The sequence below is a fragment of the Apiospora aurea genome, assembly GCF_038362705.1.
Source record: "Apiospora aurea strain CBS 24483 chromosome Unknown utg000001l_segment0_segment0, whole genome shotgun sequence".
NCBI lineage: Eukaryota > Fungi > Ascomycota > Sordariomycetes > Amphisphaeriales > Apiosporaceae > Apiospora > Apiospora aurea.
In genome coordinates this window covers 5,525,451-5,543,012 of record NW_027117388.1, presented here as the reverse complement: position 1 = coordinate 5,543,012, position 17,562 = coordinate 5,525,451, and the positions used below count along the sequence as shown (strand labels likewise).

At 52.1% G+C, this 17,562-nt stretch overlaps 5 protein-coding genes across 5 annotated transcripts; 3 read left to right on the top strand and 2 right to left on the bottom strand.

The window, feature by feature from the left end:
• Nucleotides 1-349: 349 nt before the first annotated feature.
• On the top strand, nt 350-1,501 carry PG986_001686 (Endosomal spry domain-containing protein; the record flags this gene model as incomplete). The annotated part of the gene is made up of 1 exon (XM_066837908.1): nt 350-1,501. The coding sequence occupies one exon, from the start codon at nt 350-352 to the stop codon at nt 1,499-1,501; it is 1,152 nt and encodes a 383-aa protein (XP_066706801.1).
• Nucleotides 1,502-3,112: 1,611 nt separating this feature from the next.
• On the bottom strand, nt 3,113-5,154 carry PG986_001685 (uncharacterized protein; the record flags this gene model as incomplete). Its single annotated transcript, XM_066837907.1, has 9 exons — nt 3,113-3,560; nt 3,619-3,764; nt 3,820-3,881; nt 3,933-3,992; nt 4,037-4,300; nt 4,361-4,453; nt 4,511-4,789; nt 4,844-5,047; nt 5,109-5,154. 9 exons carry the CDS (start codon nt 5,152-5,154, stop codon nt 3,113-3,115), a joined length of 1,602 nt encoding a protein of 533 aa, XP_066706800.1.
• A 1,586-nt stretch (nt 5,155-6,740) lies between these two features.
• Nucleotides 6,741-8,648, top strand: PG986_001684 (uncharacterized protein; the record flags this gene model as incomplete). The annotated part of the gene is made up of 1 exon (XM_066837906.1): nt 6,741-8,648. The coding sequence occupies one exon, from the start codon at nt 6,741-6,743 to the stop codon at nt 8,646-8,648; it is 1,908 nt and encodes a 635-aa protein (XP_066706799.1).
• A 5,388-nt stretch (nt 8,649-14,036) lies between these two features.
• On the bottom strand, nt 14,037-14,981 carry PG986_001683 (60S ribosomal protein uL22; the record flags this gene model as incomplete). Its single annotated transcript, XM_066837905.1, has 4 exons — nt 14,037-14,189; nt 14,243-14,430; nt 14,558-14,771; nt 14,979-14,981. 4 exons carry the CDS (start codon nt 14,979-14,981, stop codon nt 14,037-14,039), a joined length of 558 nt encoding a protein of 185 aa, XP_066706798.1.
• Nucleotides 14,982-15,672: 691 nt separating this feature from the next.
• PG986_001682 (uncharacterized protein) lies at nt 15,673-17,002 on the top strand (the record flags this gene model as incomplete). The annotated part of the gene is made up of 6 exons (XM_066837904.1): nt 15,673-15,917; nt 15,979-16,031; nt 16,167-16,345; nt 16,400-16,495; nt 16,552-16,885; nt 16,941-17,002. The coding sequence occupies 6 exons, from the start codon at nt 15,673-15,675 to the stop codon at nt 17,000-17,002; spliced, it is 969 nt and encodes a 322-aa protein (XP_066706797.1).
• Nucleotides 17,003-17,562: the final 560 nt, after the last annotated feature.

The following is a 17,562-nucleotide window of genomic DNA, read 5'->3' as shown; positions in this document are numbered from 1 at the left end:
GGATTTCGCTGCCAACTCCCATCGTCTAGGAAACCGCCGGCCAACCAAGTCTCACACCTGTTCTCTTTCCCTCATGCACGCTTACTGCCAGCAGTCACGATCATTCAACCACACGAGATAGCCAAATTACCAATTTTGGCTTTCTTCTGCAGTCTCCTCGCCTCACCGCCGTACAAAATCCAGTTCAACGGGAGAACTGCACACCTTTACTTGACTTGGCTGGGTACGTCCCACAGGTACCAGCCGGGTCGTTATTGAAAACTTTCACTCACTTGACCCAAATTGATCCAATCCTCAGCATACCACAACCTCCATCCCAACAGGCCGCGAACCCTTTCTCTCGCCCACCATGGCGCCTTTGCTGCCAGCGCTGGCAGCAAATGCCCGACATATCTTGTCGCGCGCTGACAACAAGAATGACGATACCGGCAAGGACCTGGGTCCTCCCAGCGGTGTCATCGACCCCCACCACATCAACAACAAAGGCATGTTTGCGCTGTTCGCTCTGATCGGCGTTGCTTTTGTCCTCGTCGGCATCTGGTTCTTCTTCTGGGCCAAGAACGGCGGCTTCTACTTCCAGGAGGACGACTGGGACGACTACAAGAGTACGGTTCTGCGACGCAAGGGACCCAACGGCACCATCCTGTCCAATGCTACCAAGTCGACCAAGCTAGGTGGCGGAAGCATCTACAAGGACCTGGACGACACGAACACCGAGTACACTGGCGCACAAACGCACACCTTCATTAGTGGCCGTACCGACGACACCGGAAGCACCCTGTCCGGCGTGACCGCAGGAGCATCTGACTTGGCCGCTCGCGAGAAGCGGGCCGCGAAGCGTGAGAGGCGCGATCGCGAAAGGGAGAAGAAGAGGGACCGCAAGCACCGCCACGGCCGCAAGGTCGGCGAGGACGGCGCCCTCGTGGACGAGGAGGCCGAGGCCGAGGCCAAGGACGCCATGCGGGCCTACCGCCACGAGAAGGCGGCGCGCGTCGGCGGCATCAACAAGGAGAGCGAGGGCAGCCAGTGGGATGGCTCGAACCCTAGCCACTCGTCGACCGGAGGGTCCACCTTGCTCAGCGACCACCAGCCCGCGCCCGCGCCCGAGCGCAGGAAGACCAGGGACAAGCGCAGCGCCGGCGGCATCCGCAAGGTCTACAGCACGGCAGACCGGCGTGAGGCCCGTGAGAACGACCGCATCAGAGCCGAGGCGCGCCGCCTGCAGGACAAGGGCCGCGCCGCCGGCCGTCGCGACTTCAGCTACCAGCGTGCCGACAGCTACCAGCGCCCGCCGCCCCTGCTTGAGAGCAGCGAGGTCAACACCGACATGAGCAGCGATCTGGGCACCAAATCGTACACACACCACATCCCTGGCTTGTCATCGTCGTCGGCGTCGGGAGCCGGAAGCGCGCTTGCTACCACGGACATTGTTGATTATGCCGAGGACAGGAGAAAGAAGCGAGGCAACGGATACCGGCGAACGGGTCAAGACGAGTCATGAGAAGCATACCTTGATAGGAGTCTGTTAGGTGGGGGTTGATGGGCGAGTGAATGAGCGAAGCTGGATGGTTTGTGCTCTTCCTACTCTGGAGGGCTAGCATCACGACAAACAGCAATGCCCCTTACGGGTTCCATGTACACAAGATGCATGTTTGTTTGGAACCTAGGCCCCCACCTTGTGGAAAGGCGTGAGGAATGAGGCTACTGTCGTTGCAAGCGGCGATATGTTTTCGCCCGAAGCAACACGAGCACGCACGCACACCACAAAGGAAGGAGGAATATGGGTTTATAATTTTGGAGGCATGGCGTTTTTTACTCTTGTTTTTGGCCCTGGTGCTAACCAGTGGTTCATGCATTAAATATATGAAGTCCTGTATGTAGAAGTATGATACGAAGCGATGCGATACGTTCGATCCAGAGAATCGGAGCAAATATGATGAATAGAACAAAGACACCAATACCAAACTTACGATATACCTAATGCTCCGTGAATGATGTTAGGCGTGCTCTTGGATCTCCAGTATGGAAAGTGAAAGATAGCGTGGTGCTTGTAAGTAAGTCGGTGGGCTTCTGGGATTGCAGGGTACTACCACGTTCGCATTGTGACAACGTATCTACGCATGAAGCTTCACGCTTTCGTTTATATGTACTTGACTTGCGTTCGTATCAGATAACTTGTTGGTCGTCGACATGCAAACCAGTTGCTGGACTCAGGAGTAGGCAGTGCTCTCTGCTCGTCAAGGAGGAACCGCTATACTTCCATCCCCCGTAGTAGCAACTCGCGAGTTTACTTATCTTCCTCTTATATCTGACCAACGAAGCCTTCGTCCCCGTCGACCTAGGGAACCTAATGCAACCCTCATTGATGTTCGCTACCGTCACAATGTTCAATGGCCTGCTTCATGAGAACTCACAGAGGGGTGGGTCTTTCTCAGTTTCGCAAACGGGGATGTCACGCAGCAACTTCGTCGCAGTTGGTAAACGATAATAGCAGTAGTGATTGTGTGTGATCCGGAGAGTAAGATGGCTCGAATATTATCAATCTGTGAGCCGCTTTGAGCAAACGCCGCCGGACTTTATTACAAGGGGCATCCAAACAGCCGAATGACCATTATCCAACAAGTGAACGATATGCCAATTCTCTTAGAAATTCCGACCGGGCATTCCGGGTGAAAAAAGATCGCCTCCGTAGCATAGCATCGTCTCGTTGTCATAAATTCGTAATATGAAAAGAAATAGTTGCTTCATAAGTTTCCCTGTATATGTCCATAACTGTGTGTGCTGTGGTCCAATTCCTGTGTATCGTGTCTAGAAGAAGGAAAAAGCGAAGAGGTGAAGCAATGAAAAGTAACATGCCATATATACCATCATATTACCCAGGTAGCTCCAACCTGGGTGCCTGTCGTATTAGGGAAGGAGGTGCGAGTTGACTGAAACGTAATTCGCGTAGCAACTCAGTGCCAGCCGAAAGGCCATTGAATGCCAGGGAAATCACGTTGAAGTGATCTCTGGCAAAAACGTTGTAGATTTGGTGATGCAACAACACCCACTCAGCAAGCAGTCCTATTGCGAACGACTAACTAGGCCTCCAATCAAGGTTTTTGTTGCTGCTTCAATGCGATCTCTTCGAATGCTTCTTGTCAGAAGAAGTTTTGGATGAGCTGGATTTGTGCTTGGATTCGGACTCGGTCTTGGAGGACTTGGACTTGGAGTGTTTGGATGACTTGGACTTGGACTTCGAATCCCTATTCGCTTGTCGGTTCTTCTTCCGCCAGCAATCGTCAACGGCATCCTGCACAATGGCAAAGTCCCCTTCTGTGATGGTGCCAATGAACTTTACTTCGACGTTGTGCTCGATCGTGACCAGTTTTGAGTAATTGACCCGGGACTCCTTCACAAGTGCTTCATGTGGATACATGGTACAGGATACCGGTCGATATCCCAGATCCTTCTCGCCAGTTACCTTCCCGGGGCGACGGCCCTGACTGTATATTATACCGTGGACGCCTGGCTGGACGCCTGGTTTGGTGCAAGCACGATGTTCATATGTCAAGATTGGCCTGTAGCTCTATGGGTTAAGCCACCAACGCAACATCGAAAGAGAGAACCTCCACTTACACACAGGTGCTGTGGTGAGCACGATCTGTTGCGATGATTACAAATCTGCGGACGCAAAAGTAGAAGTTGTCTTCGTGGCTCAATGTGACTTCGGTAGGTAGCGCTCCATGCTTGCCCCGAGGCTCAGACCACAGCATTTTGAAGACCTGAATTCATGGTGAGCCCAGTTGCATGTCAAAGTCAGGGGGTTGTAGCCCGTACACTACCTGGCTGATAATGATATGAAGGCACAACGCTGAAGCTTCTCGCATCGAGACCCATAGCTGAATATCCGGTCAGCAAGTCATAGAAAATTGGCCCATTCAGACACTCACAGCTATCCTCTTCTACTTCTAGAGGACCTATGTTTGGCATTGTACTGGGGAGACTAGCTTCTGAAGGATGCATAGCTCGTGGAGTCTGTGAAGGGTCATCGAACGTAGCTGGAAATCGTCAGCCCGAAGTTGCAGGTCGACTGGTGGATACGACTCGCCTGGTGCATATGCTGATGCTGCTGTAGAAGATCCAGCTCCCGGGTCATGGCCATAATAAGCACCACGCCGGCTATCTTCCATGGCTTGTGCCAATCCTCCATCGCCATAATACGCCCCCTCGTCCTCACCCTCGTCCTCTTCGTCCTCCGCTTCGTTATCTTCTTCGTCGTCACTTTCTTCATCTGCCATCCCGCCCATGGCTTCGAAACCTGCAAGACATTCGGTCAGCCCTGTTTGCCGTATACACTTGAAACGGTTGGACTATATACCATTGGGGTGGTAATTATAATGGGCACTTGCTGAAGTGCCGCCACTTCCGCTCGCAAGCCCCGTGCCTGACGAGGCACCTGCCGTATATGCACCTAGGTTGTATTAGAGAATCTATGAATGCCATCGCCCATGGAGGAGGTACTACCCACCTTGGCTATGGTACGCTCCAGTGCTATTATTGGTAGTCCCTTCATCGTAAGAGACCTCTTTTCCCTTGCCATGATGGCCATGGTGTTGCGGGGTCTCTGTCAGCCCATACGAGGAGTTGTCTGGCCATGACCCGTCCGTATTTGAGTAGACATTTCCGCCTGTGTTGTTGCCATATGGTTGTGCCATGGATATATCATCAGGCATGTGTCCTGGTGGGCTGCCATAGGAATAGCTGGCATTGCTGTAAGACGTTGATGGGGACGATTGATAGTCAAGGGCTAATCCTCGCAAGCTTAGTCGTGATTCCTATGGAAGTTGGCAGTCATGCTCACCTTGGTTTGGATCAGTACTGCTCGGGTAGTAAGTCGGATCGGTCACTGGCCCTGCCTCTCCAATGTGATAGTTTGCGATGCTAGAACTGAGATCGTCAAGAGGGCTTGAGCGAGGGGTGGACTCAGGCGGATAAACAGATTGTGTGTCTGAGTTCCATTGTGGGGATGCGGCATTTCCGTCATGCCACCCATGTGCAGGCTCGCCTATACGGAACGTTGGATGTTAGCATACTGTACGGGCACTCGAGGACAGGCGATAGCTTACGATGCTCCTTTCCTCCATGCTTGCTTTTTTCATTCCTTCCGCGCATCGTAGCATGATCGCACGGCCCCGGGCTTCAAGATGCGATTTCCAGCTGCTTTGGCCAGGTCAGATCAGCACCGGTGACTCTGCAAGTTGCGGGGAAGGTTGTGAGTTGATTCAGCATTTACCTGTATGCTTTGGATCATCAACGAGTGGACCAGTTAGTATACATGGTGCGACCGACGTAGAAGTGATTGCAGAATTATACATGTACCAGTCCCAATTGGCCGACTATTGCATTCGCCCGCCCTCGTTTCCCCGTGACCCTGACAGGGGTGGCCTATTGGCTGGTGCCGCACCTCTTCAGTGCAGGCCAGGGAATCAGGATGGCCAGAAAGCAGCAGGGAAAAGAGGGTAAAAGCAAGGGCTCCGAGGCCAGTTTGAGCAATCACAGACAGAACAACCCTCGGCCAGCTGGCTTGCCCGAAAGGCTGCTAGGTCTGGGGAGGGCGCGTAAGCTAGACGGGTGAGGCAGCACAGCAGAGCCCAGGGTAAGGTGGCATTTGCCAGGGTGCGGTAGATAAGTGTACTATGGAACGAGAATGGCTGCCATTCATTGAAGCGAGAAATTGGTCTGGCGGAATGGGTTAACTTATATTGTTGTACCCTGATATACCTACCAGGTGTAAAGGCAGTTTCAGAAGAAGCGTTAATCGGTTAATCAAAACACCGGAAAGACACCAGTCTAAAATGCGGAGGGGGTTGAGTGCACCAACTGAAATTGGATCCAATCCATGAAATCGAACCTGATGCCTGCATGTGTCAAGCCACGGGTGTTGGTAGTGTGAGAGCAGACATGATGGCACAGGAGGTTTGAAGAATGAAAAGCAACGATCCAATGCATGCAGGGAGCAGCAGCAGACAGCAGCAGCAGACAGGAAGCAGCAGCGGCAGCGGCAGCAGGAATAGGTAACCAACCAACCTGACCTGACCTACGGCTACTGCACACTTGAGGCATGGATTGACTCTCCCCTGCCGCCCACCCTTATCAATCAATCAGGCCACCCCCCCATTTTCCGCCATGTACAAATGAAATGAGGCTCTGCCAGGGTACAGCGGGTTTAGAAGCTACAAGTCGGGTACTTGTCAATGTTCGGATTGGAAGAATCCCCAAGGATCCCCAAGGGATTTGATCAAGCAATTCCATTGGAGACATCAACACACAAACACACGTACACACGTACACACGCACACGCACACCACCAAAACAACAACTCATCTTCCTTACCGTGGTCCCTGTTGAGACCTGTCCCCCAGCTTCATTCTCAGTCAGCAGGCTAGCCTGATTCTCTTGCCTCGCTTTCATCCCCACCAACGTTTATTATGATAGATGGCCTTTTTTCTTGCCATCAAACTCGCAAGTACATGTAGTCCGGACATGCGTTTGGCAGCCCCTGTTTTGCGCCAGTCAGTTTCTCCAAATCTTTTCATCAGCTAGACGCGTCCCACCAGGCTGCTCACGTGCATTTAGCCCTATCGTTGATGACAAGCACCACGCTGGCGCAAGACGCACTCGATGGCATCGTGAAGTCTTCACAGTCGGATCGAGCGCCCACTTTAGATCATCATGAGCCGGGTATCCGCACCAATACCATGTCGTCTAGACACATCGACTGTCTTTCCGACATCGTGACTTCATCGTCCCCGTGGGATGCTCAGGAAGTAGCCAGCACATCCCGTCGTAATCACCCCCAGTCCCAGAAAAGCTCTGACGCTGAGTCGCCATGCTCCTCCGACGAGGCGTTTCATCGAGTGGCCTCAACTCCCTTTCTTCCATCCGCATCTAGCGCCAACTTCGGGTATCTCGTCAAAAGATTGGCGACCACCAAGCATCGTGTACAGCCTGCGCCTTCCCAGAGACCCAGTGAGGGAGGAGATGCACTAATCTACAGCCAACGACCAAGACGCCCGCAAACTGTCGCACCGAACACCTCCAGTTTACTGGGGCCGCGGGTGTCGTCGTCCGGGGTCGATCTTTCTGACGGCCCGCTTGCTAACGGATCTACCCGAGAATTCTTCGGGCCTGGGAGACCCACAAGAGACCCTAAGAAAAACCCACCCCCAGCACAACAACCGCTAAAGTTACAGGCTCCACCAACTACATCTAAGCCTGACTCTGGGACAGCACCCTCTTATCCTGACGGCCCAGAAGCAGAGTACGAGGGTTCATCCTCCGCCGGGTACGATTCTAGCTTGAGTGACAGTAACGAGGACAGCGACAGCGACATCGACAGCAGCGACGAAGACGCAAAGTTCCGGCGCATCGCAGAACAATGGTCTGACTTACGAGAACGGCAGCAAGTTTTGCACTCCACCTTTAGCAATATCGGAAGAGAAAGGGAAGCACTTGGGGACGTCCGACAAAAAAAGAACCAGGCCTACAACCAACTCCGGTTCGCCATCAACAAGATTCTACGCGACCACCTTGATCTCGACAGTCTGTTTCGCGAGGCAGAGCGCGCGGATCTAAGGTGTCAGCAAGTAGAAACAAACCTAGATACATTACTTGATGGCTTAGAAGATGAGCAAATTCAACTCGAGAATGAGCAGCGCAGGTTCTTCACAGCCATTGCCCAAAGCGAGCCCTCGACTACGTCCTCCAGCTCGCATTCTGGTTCCCGGACGTCGCTCAGAGGCATACAAGCTGAGAGAGCCGAGGTTCTACATCCCATGATCCAGGCATATGATGAGGCACTCCAGGAACTCCAACTCGCCCGGGAATTTCGGACGAACCTTCTTGTGCAGAAAAAACTACTAGAAATGGAGGGCGAATATATCGATGAAGGCAACAAGGAGTTCTTGCAGAAGTACAATGACCTCCAGCAACATGCCCATCAGGAAATCGACCGTTGGTCCCAGCTTGTAAACGAACGAAAAAAGGAATGTCAGGAGGCAGCCTTGTTTGGACCAAATGCGTCCGACACCACGGTCGACATCCAACTAGCTGAGGGCTCAACTCCAACGCTTGCACATCCTCTGTTCCCACTTTTGTTGTCTAACCCGGCACATTTGTTAGAAGAGCCGCTTCCCCAGACAGCAATGGCATCCTTGCGTACAGCTACTTCCCTTCCACCGAGAATGCCAGGCAAGAAGCAGAAGGTAGAAGCCGCGAGCAAGGAGTTTGGTATTGAAACGCTCTTCATCCCTGGCAAGGACGAGGGGCGCCAGGAATATGTCAACCGATGGCTGCTGCACAAACTCCGCTTATCTGCAATGGAGGCAGAGCTTCTTTCTTCGACCTTTCAGACCAGACTCAGGATACTTGATTGGGGCCAATGGCAACAAGATGTTCTTTTCCAATGGACGAGAGACGAGGCCGCTACTCAACCTATGCCTTGGCCCGAAGCGCTCAGCAACGATTATGGTATCCTCGGGATGGATATACATGATTTATTACGAACATCCACGCATTCACGAATTTCACGGCTTTCCAAGTGCGGCGACCGGACGCCCCAGATGCAAGAGCACTCTACTGTATTGATAGCACCTTCAGCCGGGTGAGGGTGACCAAACCCCGGCTTTTACACTTTGGTTTAAGTTCTTGTCTATGTACACGCATGTTTTCTTTTTATCTGGCACGAGGTGCTTGAGGGTGCATTACTTCACGGGCTGTTTGTTAGAGGTGATTTGTCATTAGAACGATACCCCTTCGGATTGAGCGTTGAAAATGGGCAGGACTGTCAATTTTATTCAAATGTTCCAATGATTCATCTATTCCGAAGTCTTAGCATCTGTTAGGTAGTTGCCTTGTTATAAAAATAGGGTATGCTAAAAAAGGGGGGGACGGCATCGTACCTACGAGGCAAACCCCGAGATGTCTGTGGCCTCCAATGATTGACGAGATATCTGTCTGACCGTCGACAATACGTAGGTGTTGTTGCGGGCCGAGCCTCCCCCAACACTTAAGGTTGCCCGTGTTGGTATGTTGGTGTGCGATTTCTGATGACGGATGAGAGCGAGCTGTCTACTGACTGCCAGACCGGCTTTCCATGGGAGCAGGTCTCGTGCTTGCACGAGGACGGAATTGATTAGCCATGTGAGGAGCAATGCTGCAAGCTTCCTTTGCCCTCGACGGGGGTTGTACCCTCGAAGTCACCCCGGATCATCATGTACGTGACACTCGATCAGGTTGCGGAGAACAGCTGTCGTAACCCCATAGCCATGCATGCTGGTGTGGGTCGCTGCGTGTGGGTGGGCCATTGGTCTTTCTTGCTGCCGAGCTGCTTCTTGATTCTGCTGTCGATCACACCCCGCGATGCCGATTCACGGCATATCGGCAAATCGGGTTGAGGAATGAGGAAAGAAATGGGACACGCCTACCGCCCTTTTTTTTCTATCTTTGTTATTATCAATTTGCATTATCTGGACACGTACATGTCCGAATGCACAGCTGACAAGAGATCCCTGTCATGTTTTTCTTTTTTCTGTGACATCTGGAAAGCCATGTGGCCAGCCTTGTGGCCTCCACGCCCTAGTCTCGCTCTTCTCACTCTCTCGGTATGAAATGTGTCATGCAGTGTGAGATTGCTGCTTGCGTATGTGTGTGTGTGTAACACAGGACAGTCGGAAGAGAGGAAGAAAACGCAACAAGCGCCGGTGTCCACGCGATGCCTGCCACATATTCGCAGTTACCTAAAACCGTGGCCCTAGGCCCTATATCATCGCCCTCCAGCCTCAAGGCGTGACGCCCCTCGGCGAGGCTGGCTCTGTTCGGAGCGCAGATAGGCTCGTCCACGAAGAACCGGTGAGACAGCAAGACTGGCCATGCTTGTCTTGTGTCGCCAGAGACCACAAAGCCATAGAGTTACGTCGTAAGGGAGGGCGACGAGGCAGGCGTATCAGCAACAACCTTCGGGTCCGGACTGCGGTAGGAGGAAACCGGGGGTGTGGTGTGTGCACCTACCCCCACCCTCCCCAAGATCGACATTTAATTGCTTCTTTTTCCTCTGACTCTTCTTTCTCGCTTAAAAATGCTAGCCTAGAATCCCGCAAAGCAAAGTGTTGCTGACAGCAGGAAGTCGTGCTGACCTTACTAGTCGGGGAACCGGGTTGCTGCTTCCTGCCTTCATCCCATCTTCCGGTAAGGGAGGTTCTGAGTCACATTGATGACCGAGTCGAGAAGAGAGAGAGAGAGAAGAGGGGAAATGGGAGGGACCGAAGGGGGAGCAAAGGAGGAGCACGACGGCAGCAGCAGCAGAGCCTCAAAAGTTGTAACTGTGCTGTGTTTGTGGTGCGATGCTGTTGGGGGAGGACGCTGGTCCCCAGTTCCTGTGGGTTTTCCGAAAACACCAAGGTTTCGTTTCGTTCGTGGATCTCCCACAGAGCCGTAGGGCTGAGTGGTTTTGATGGAGAGATCTGATACCTCACTTAATTCGAATGCCCTTTTTTACTGCAAGGTACGCGCGCATGCACTACGGGGGCACCCGCTCGCTCGGGATATCATCTTTTGGTCCCGTCATTTTTCTTTCTTTTTAGAGTTTCTATCGTGCATGAAAAGATAGGTTCCAGCAGAAGACTTCCCCGAATGTGCAAGTGCAGGGTTTCGTTCGCCCGGTTTGTATGTGACAGACGATCGTGGCAGGGCAGACTTTTCTTCTCGGGCGCGACGTTATTAGCCCTACTCTAATAATAGCACAACGTATAAATCGACCTCCTCTCCTCCTGTTTCTGGAGCACTGGAGGCAAACGCTGGCTCGTACAAGGATCTGTCTTCTCATCATCGATGCATCGTTCCTCCACATTGAAAGGCGCCAGCTGGAATCCAGTTTCCGTTACTGTGCGCGGACCTCAAGTGACACTGTCCACTCACAAAGGTTTGGGCGAGCGATGGATCAGGGGGGGGGGCGAGGCCCAAAACCAGAGAATCTCGAGACAGTAGGCGCTCTACGGGCGGCCAGCATCGCCGTTTCCATCTTCTCCCCCGTCTCAGAATGCGATTGATTGGGCCGACCGAGTCCATTATTCGACGACGCCGGGCGTACGAAGAAGAAAGTGGCCTCGTAAGGCTTCTTTGGGCCCCGCCAGATTGATGATTACCAACATGGCATAAAGGGCCTCTCTTTTAGCAGGAGGCCTAACAACCTAGGAAAAGTAAGACCTTGTTCCAGGTTCGCAGCATTCCGACCAATTATTATGGACTGTCGGTGAAGGCCCTGAATGAAGATGTCCTGTACGGTGTTTGAGGGCAACTTGGCGTAGCATTGCACATTGCGCCAGTGGATGTCGCCCCTTTTCCTCTGAAATCGTTGATCCGTAGACTGTGGCCATGTTGTAGGTATGTCGAAGGATACTTCGTGTTTTATATGCCAGACATTTCTTCATAGTGCATTCTGTTTTGAGTGGCATCAAAAGTGACAGTTGCGGTAGGGTGGCGTGTACAGTGCTTGTCTGTGTATGTTCAAGGGCTGGATCAGGCAACGACGTAGACGAGTAAAAGGCATGAGCATCACTAATGGCTCGTCCTATAGACACCGTACTTGATTATTCTCAAGGACATCTTTTTCATGGGTCACACCCTATTCATTTCAGTAGCACCAGTTCAGGGGTGGAGGGAGGCGCCCTATTGCGTGCAAAGACGATCCGAACCCTTCGCAAAGGCGTAAACAAACTTGAAGACATGCGTTACTGATGCAGGAGCACCGGGTCCATCTTCAATTCTTATTCCAGTCTCATACTTAAGGCCTGGTGAAGGAGGTGAATAGCTGACCGAGTATCAATGGCGACCAAGTTGGGGGTTTGCAAACAACAGTGGCCGGTCTGACCAAAATAGCGACGAAAGACTGGCCAACATATGGATGGCCATTTAAATGAGAAGAAATTGAAAATCACGATATATTTCTGAGATGACATTGATCTGTATGTGCCAAGAGGCACGATGGGATGCCCATGGGGTGTAATCGTAGACGATAGAGGCAGAAGCAAAACACGGCCGAAGTATGAAAAAAATAAAAGAGAAAAAGGCCTTACCGTATCTACCTTTACTGCAATGGGGAAATGCGAGCAAAGATGATGTAGGGAATTGAAAAGGAAAAAGGGAAAAAAAAAGCAAAAAAGCTAGGCGTCCTGCGTCAGGATCGAACCGTACGAAAAACCCTTTCGGAAACACGAGCCCAAGCAGGTTTATTCTGGCCACCAACTGAGCCACTAGGGCTACTTGTAATGTTCATGGTTGAAAACAGAGACAGTTATTTGGACATATGAACACACCCCTTCTGTTTACTTGCCTCCTACCTGGGAGACACGTTCCCCATCAAGCTGCTCTCCCCTACAGGCGCTCCCCCTATCGTTACTCACCCCAGCATCACGCAGCTGACATCCCTCAGTGAACTGACTAGCATTGCCTGACTGATAATTAATTCTCGTCGCCCCAACGGGACCTGCAGGAGGCTGCTGAACGCACACTCGCGATCGGGTTCGAGTGGTAGTCGTGGTGTTACCAAGAACGTGTACGCTCCTCTCGAGACAAACCACCGTATCATTCAATTTTTATCCACAACACAGAGTCGATACCAAGCAGCCTATCGTTTAATACTTTACAATACAGCATGTGTACCCATTTACGATTCCAAAGAATACAGCATGTGTATCATCTCGTGGCCATATCAATATTCTTTGCCCATCTTGCCTTTTTCCCTCGCCACCAGGTAAACGAGCCAACGTGTGAACAAACGACGGGTCCCATACCAGAGCCTACACAGCTGCCAGGGTAGCAGCACTAGACGTGCATTTAACATCACTAATCATGGGCATGGTGATGCAGAGAACCAGCATGTCAACGAACACCATCCACGAGCGAAGTGGACAGACTCCACTCCACCCGCCCCCCTATCCAATGCAGGCACAGCACCAACCATACGACAGACAGGCCGTAATCTACAGCACTCATATGGATTGGAGAAGGTGATAAACGATACTCCCCAAGATGACCTTACACCAGTTTGGGTCTGTCAAGGACGGAAAAGTGGCAATGCTCGTAACAATTATGTCTGTCCACGTGCCGACAGAGAATTCTGGGGAAGGAGTGGCACAGGGGATCAGCATTATCGCCCTAGGCGATCAATGCTGTATTTACTTACGGGACCGCCTGTCAGCGTATGTTCTGGCTGATGGCGTAACAAATAGTCCATGGCCCTCCTTTCCTGCCTTGCACCGGTCGATTGCGCGGTACCACGATATCGTGGCCCAGGCAACTCGCGGACGCAGGCCGTACGCAGTTTCATGTAAAGGGCATGCGTTTACGTAGCTACTCGAATTTGAGTGCGTGACGCGACCCGACTTGTCTTATGGCACGATACCACGTCTGGTCGAGCGCCCGGGGAGTCGCAGGTATGACTGGAAACAAGGCTTCAACCTGACCTAGCAATGAGTGATGGAAACGACATACCAACGAAAGTCTCTCGACAAGATGGACTGAGAAAGACATCTTAAGGACCGGTGATAATATGTCTTTGGTATGTAATGGAGCCGTTGACCTTCACTAGAAATGGTTGGAACATCACATAACCCCTATCCCGGGATCAAGACCAGTAATGTAATAAAATGCTCATTGCAACGTTCGTATTTCGCGTGATAGTCTAGAAGGCAGACGGCTCGACGTCTTCCCGTCGAGACCTGGTCTGCCGGGTAGCCCCTCCACCTCAGATGAATGGTATGTTCACATTTCACTCGTAGTGTTGCGTCAGCCGCCCGACATATTACCCAGCCTGTGCCATCAAAAAAGACGCTCGGAACTTTTCATTTGGGAGCCGCGAACTTAATTTTTTATTCGCAATGTGCATGCCAGAACCCTGAGACCCATGCTTGAGAATGACCGCCTTGACACCAGATGAAAAGCAATACATCCCCATATCCGTATCTCGCCTATCTAACCAACCCCATATCACCATTCGCTTATGCGGAGGTAATGGCCTTGCGGCGGGCAGCACCACGCTGTCTGCTGCTCAGGTGGGCATCGCGGTTGAGATCCTGGGACTTCTGGACGACCTCCTCACCCTCGGTCAGGATGAGCTCGATGTGGCAGGGGTTCGACATGTAGGGGTTGATCTAAAATCCGAATCAGCTGGTTATTCCTTTTACCGAAAGCGAGTTATACGTACACGACCGTGGGCACGGTATGTGCGGCGGCGCTGCTTGGGGGCCTGGTTGACCTGGATGTGCTTGACGATCAGGTTGGAGGTATCGAGACCCTTGGAGTCGGCGTTGGACTCGGCGTTCTTCAGGAGACCGAGAAGAAACTCGGCAGACTTAACGGGCCATCGGGCGCGGGAAACACCGAACTGCTTGCCTATTTGCGTGCCTGTTAGCACTGAAGCTCCCTCGCAATGCGCAGCAATTGACTCGGTCGATTTAGGGTTCCAATCATGTTGCCCCTCCAACACAGCCAAAGTCTTCGTGGTGGTGGCATTTCGTACCTTGAGCAGTGCGGCCAGTGCTGCCGGCGTATCGGCGCATGGGGACAGCCTCCTTCTTCTCCTGGACGTTCTCGAGGAAAGTGACGGCGCGGGCCAGCTTCCAGCCGTTGATGGCCTGGGCGGTCTCGCGGGTGTTCTTGAAGGACACACGGAGGTATTGGCCGCGGGCGCGAGCCGACTTGGCGGGCGCAATCTCGGTGGCGGCGTATCGAACCTATTTCACCAAGAGGCTCAGTCAGTCTCGATTGTCCCCATGGCAGGAAAAATTGTCGAAGTCGAACTCCTCCCCCGTGACGTCTCCCAACCGGTCCGCAATTATTTTTTTCGCAGTCTTGATACATCAAGATTTCCAAGCCGCAAGAGAGACGCCGTTTCGGGAGAGGCAAGACGAGAAATCGATCGATATCAGACTTTCACGTACCATCTTTGCTGTAGGTTAGTGTGGAGATGGATTCGAGTTGTTGTCGTCGAAAATTGTTCTCGGGTCTGGGGGGGAGATTTTCTTGTCAGTCGACAACGAAATGTTCCTTCCAGCATGAATCTTTTCGCCGGGGGCTGTCAATCCGCTAGGGCAAGCGTAATCCGTGTGCAGTGGGACCCACACCCGCACCAGTTGGGATTGTCGGTGGGTGGGTTAATCCGGCCACCGATAGGGTTTTGCAGCCCTAGTAAACGCGACAAGCCCAAAATGACAGCCGTAAATCGACTTGGATAACAGATGAACGAATTGAACTTACCGATGCGTACGGGACGTGTATGTTGATGTGAGAGTAAAATTACAATTGCCTCCGAAACTGCAGAGAATTGAAGACTTTACTCTGATATCTGGAGAAGGGATTTCTGATTGGTCGAGGTCGAGGCCGCAGATTGACCCACTCCCGGATCAAAGCTGCGCCGCGATAAGCTGATAGCTACTCGTTAGGCTGGAAATTTTTCTGTTTGAGATAAGCTTTTAGAGCTCCGGTGCAGTTTTTCTAAGGGCCCCCAGCAGCTCAGGAAATTTCTACGAAGGCAGAGTTACCTCTTCGCAATTGCCCCGCGAACTATCCTCGACACATTACCCAACGACCGACATCGTTTGACTACATTTCACACATCCTAACTACTCATCAACAATGGGTTTCGCACCACGAGGTCGGGGTGGTGATCGCGGCGGACGAGGCGCTCCCCGTGGAGCCAGCCGCGGTGGTCGTGGAGGCTTTGGTGATCGCGGTGGTGGTTCCCGTGGAGGCCGTGGTGGCTTTGGCGACCGCGGCGGACGTGGTGGTCCTCGCGGCGGACGCGGTGGTGATCGCGGCGGTCGCGGTGGCCGCGGTGGCGCGCGTGGTGGTGCGCGCGGTGGCGCTGCTAAGGTGGTTGTGTAGGTCTACCAACAATGCTTCGCGCAAGGGCGTGATAAACAATCGCTAACATCACAACAGTGAGCCTCACAGACACGAAGGTATCTTCGTCAGCCGTGGCAAGGAAGACCATCGTAAGTAAAGCGCAAGCTCCTTGGCCTCGGCTCTGGACTGGACTTACACCAAGTCAAAGTCTTGGAGATTGGGATATCCCAAGCTCATGCCGAGGCTGCTTTACCAGTGGCATTGACTAATTACCATGTCTGCAGTTCTTACTCGCAGCATTGCCCCTGGCCTCGAGGTGTACGGGGAGAAGCGAATCTCGGTCGATGATACTACTAAGGATGCCGATGGCGCTCCCGTCTCAACAAAGGTTGAGTACCGTGTGTGGAATCCTTTCCGATCCAAGCTGGCTGCTGGTGTCATCGGTGGTATCGACAACATTTACGTACGTATCACATCTCCGATTTGGCTCGAATCCAGTGCTGACCGATTTACTTAGATGAAACCTGGAAGCCGTGTTCTTTACTTGGGTGCCGCCTCTGGTACCTCGGTATCCCACGTTGCTGACTTGGTTGGTCCCAGCGGAAACGTTTATGTAAGTTGACTTGTTCTTTACTAAACATAATCTTGAGCTAATCAGACAATTTTCAGGCTGTCGAGTTCAGTCACCGAAGTGGACGTGATCTTGTCAACATGGCTCAAAACCGAACAAATGTTATCCCTATCGTCGAAGACGCCAGACACCCTCTCCGATACAGAATGCTGGTCCCCATGGTCGACTGCATCTTCGCCGATGTTGCTCAGCCTGACCAGGCCCGTATTGTTGCCCTCAACGCCCACATGTTCCTGAAGGTTGGCGGTGGTGTTGTTATCTCCATCAAGGCCAACTGTATCGACAGCACGGCTGCCCCTGAGGCCGTCTTCGCCCAAGAGGTCCAGAAGCTGCGAGCAGAGCACATCAAGCCCCAAGAACAACTCACTCTTGGTATGTTAAACCCAACGTTATTCACCCAGCCCTGACTTGACTAACGAATGACCAGAACCGTACGAGCGAGACCATTGTATCGTTATTGGACAGTACCAGGGCAACCAAGCGAAATAAGGGGTAGTAGACTGGGGTTGTTTATGTTGCCTGAATTACTATCACGTGTGTGACAATCACGACTGCTGCATGGGGCTACCATATGCATCGGCGAAAACGGCGTTTTGGGAAAATGGCTTTGCTTTTAACATGTCTTCTGTACAGCATCTAATGGTACGGCGTTACGAACTGGTTGATACCATACGTAAACCTCTTGTCCCTTGAACTCGATCTACTTTACGAAGATTGACGAGCGATAGCAATGTAAGCTGTGATCTATTATTCATTCATATGTACTGTGTGTATGGTGTGTTCGTGTTGTCTAGATTTCTCTCGCTCCGGCCGCATTGCATTCTGGGCCATGCATGTGAGAGGGATGATTGTAGTTGGAGGCGATATAGTGTAGGCAACTTGTCTTGTGACGTCATTTGTCCCCTAAATATTGTCCGAAGTATTGAAGATATTACTAGCACACTACCCAGTTGCGGTTAGGGGCAATCTCTTACTGTTTGATAGTCTAAGTTCATGTATAGAACCTGGCATCCGTCTGTATACATGCATTATTATACATGCATTCCACC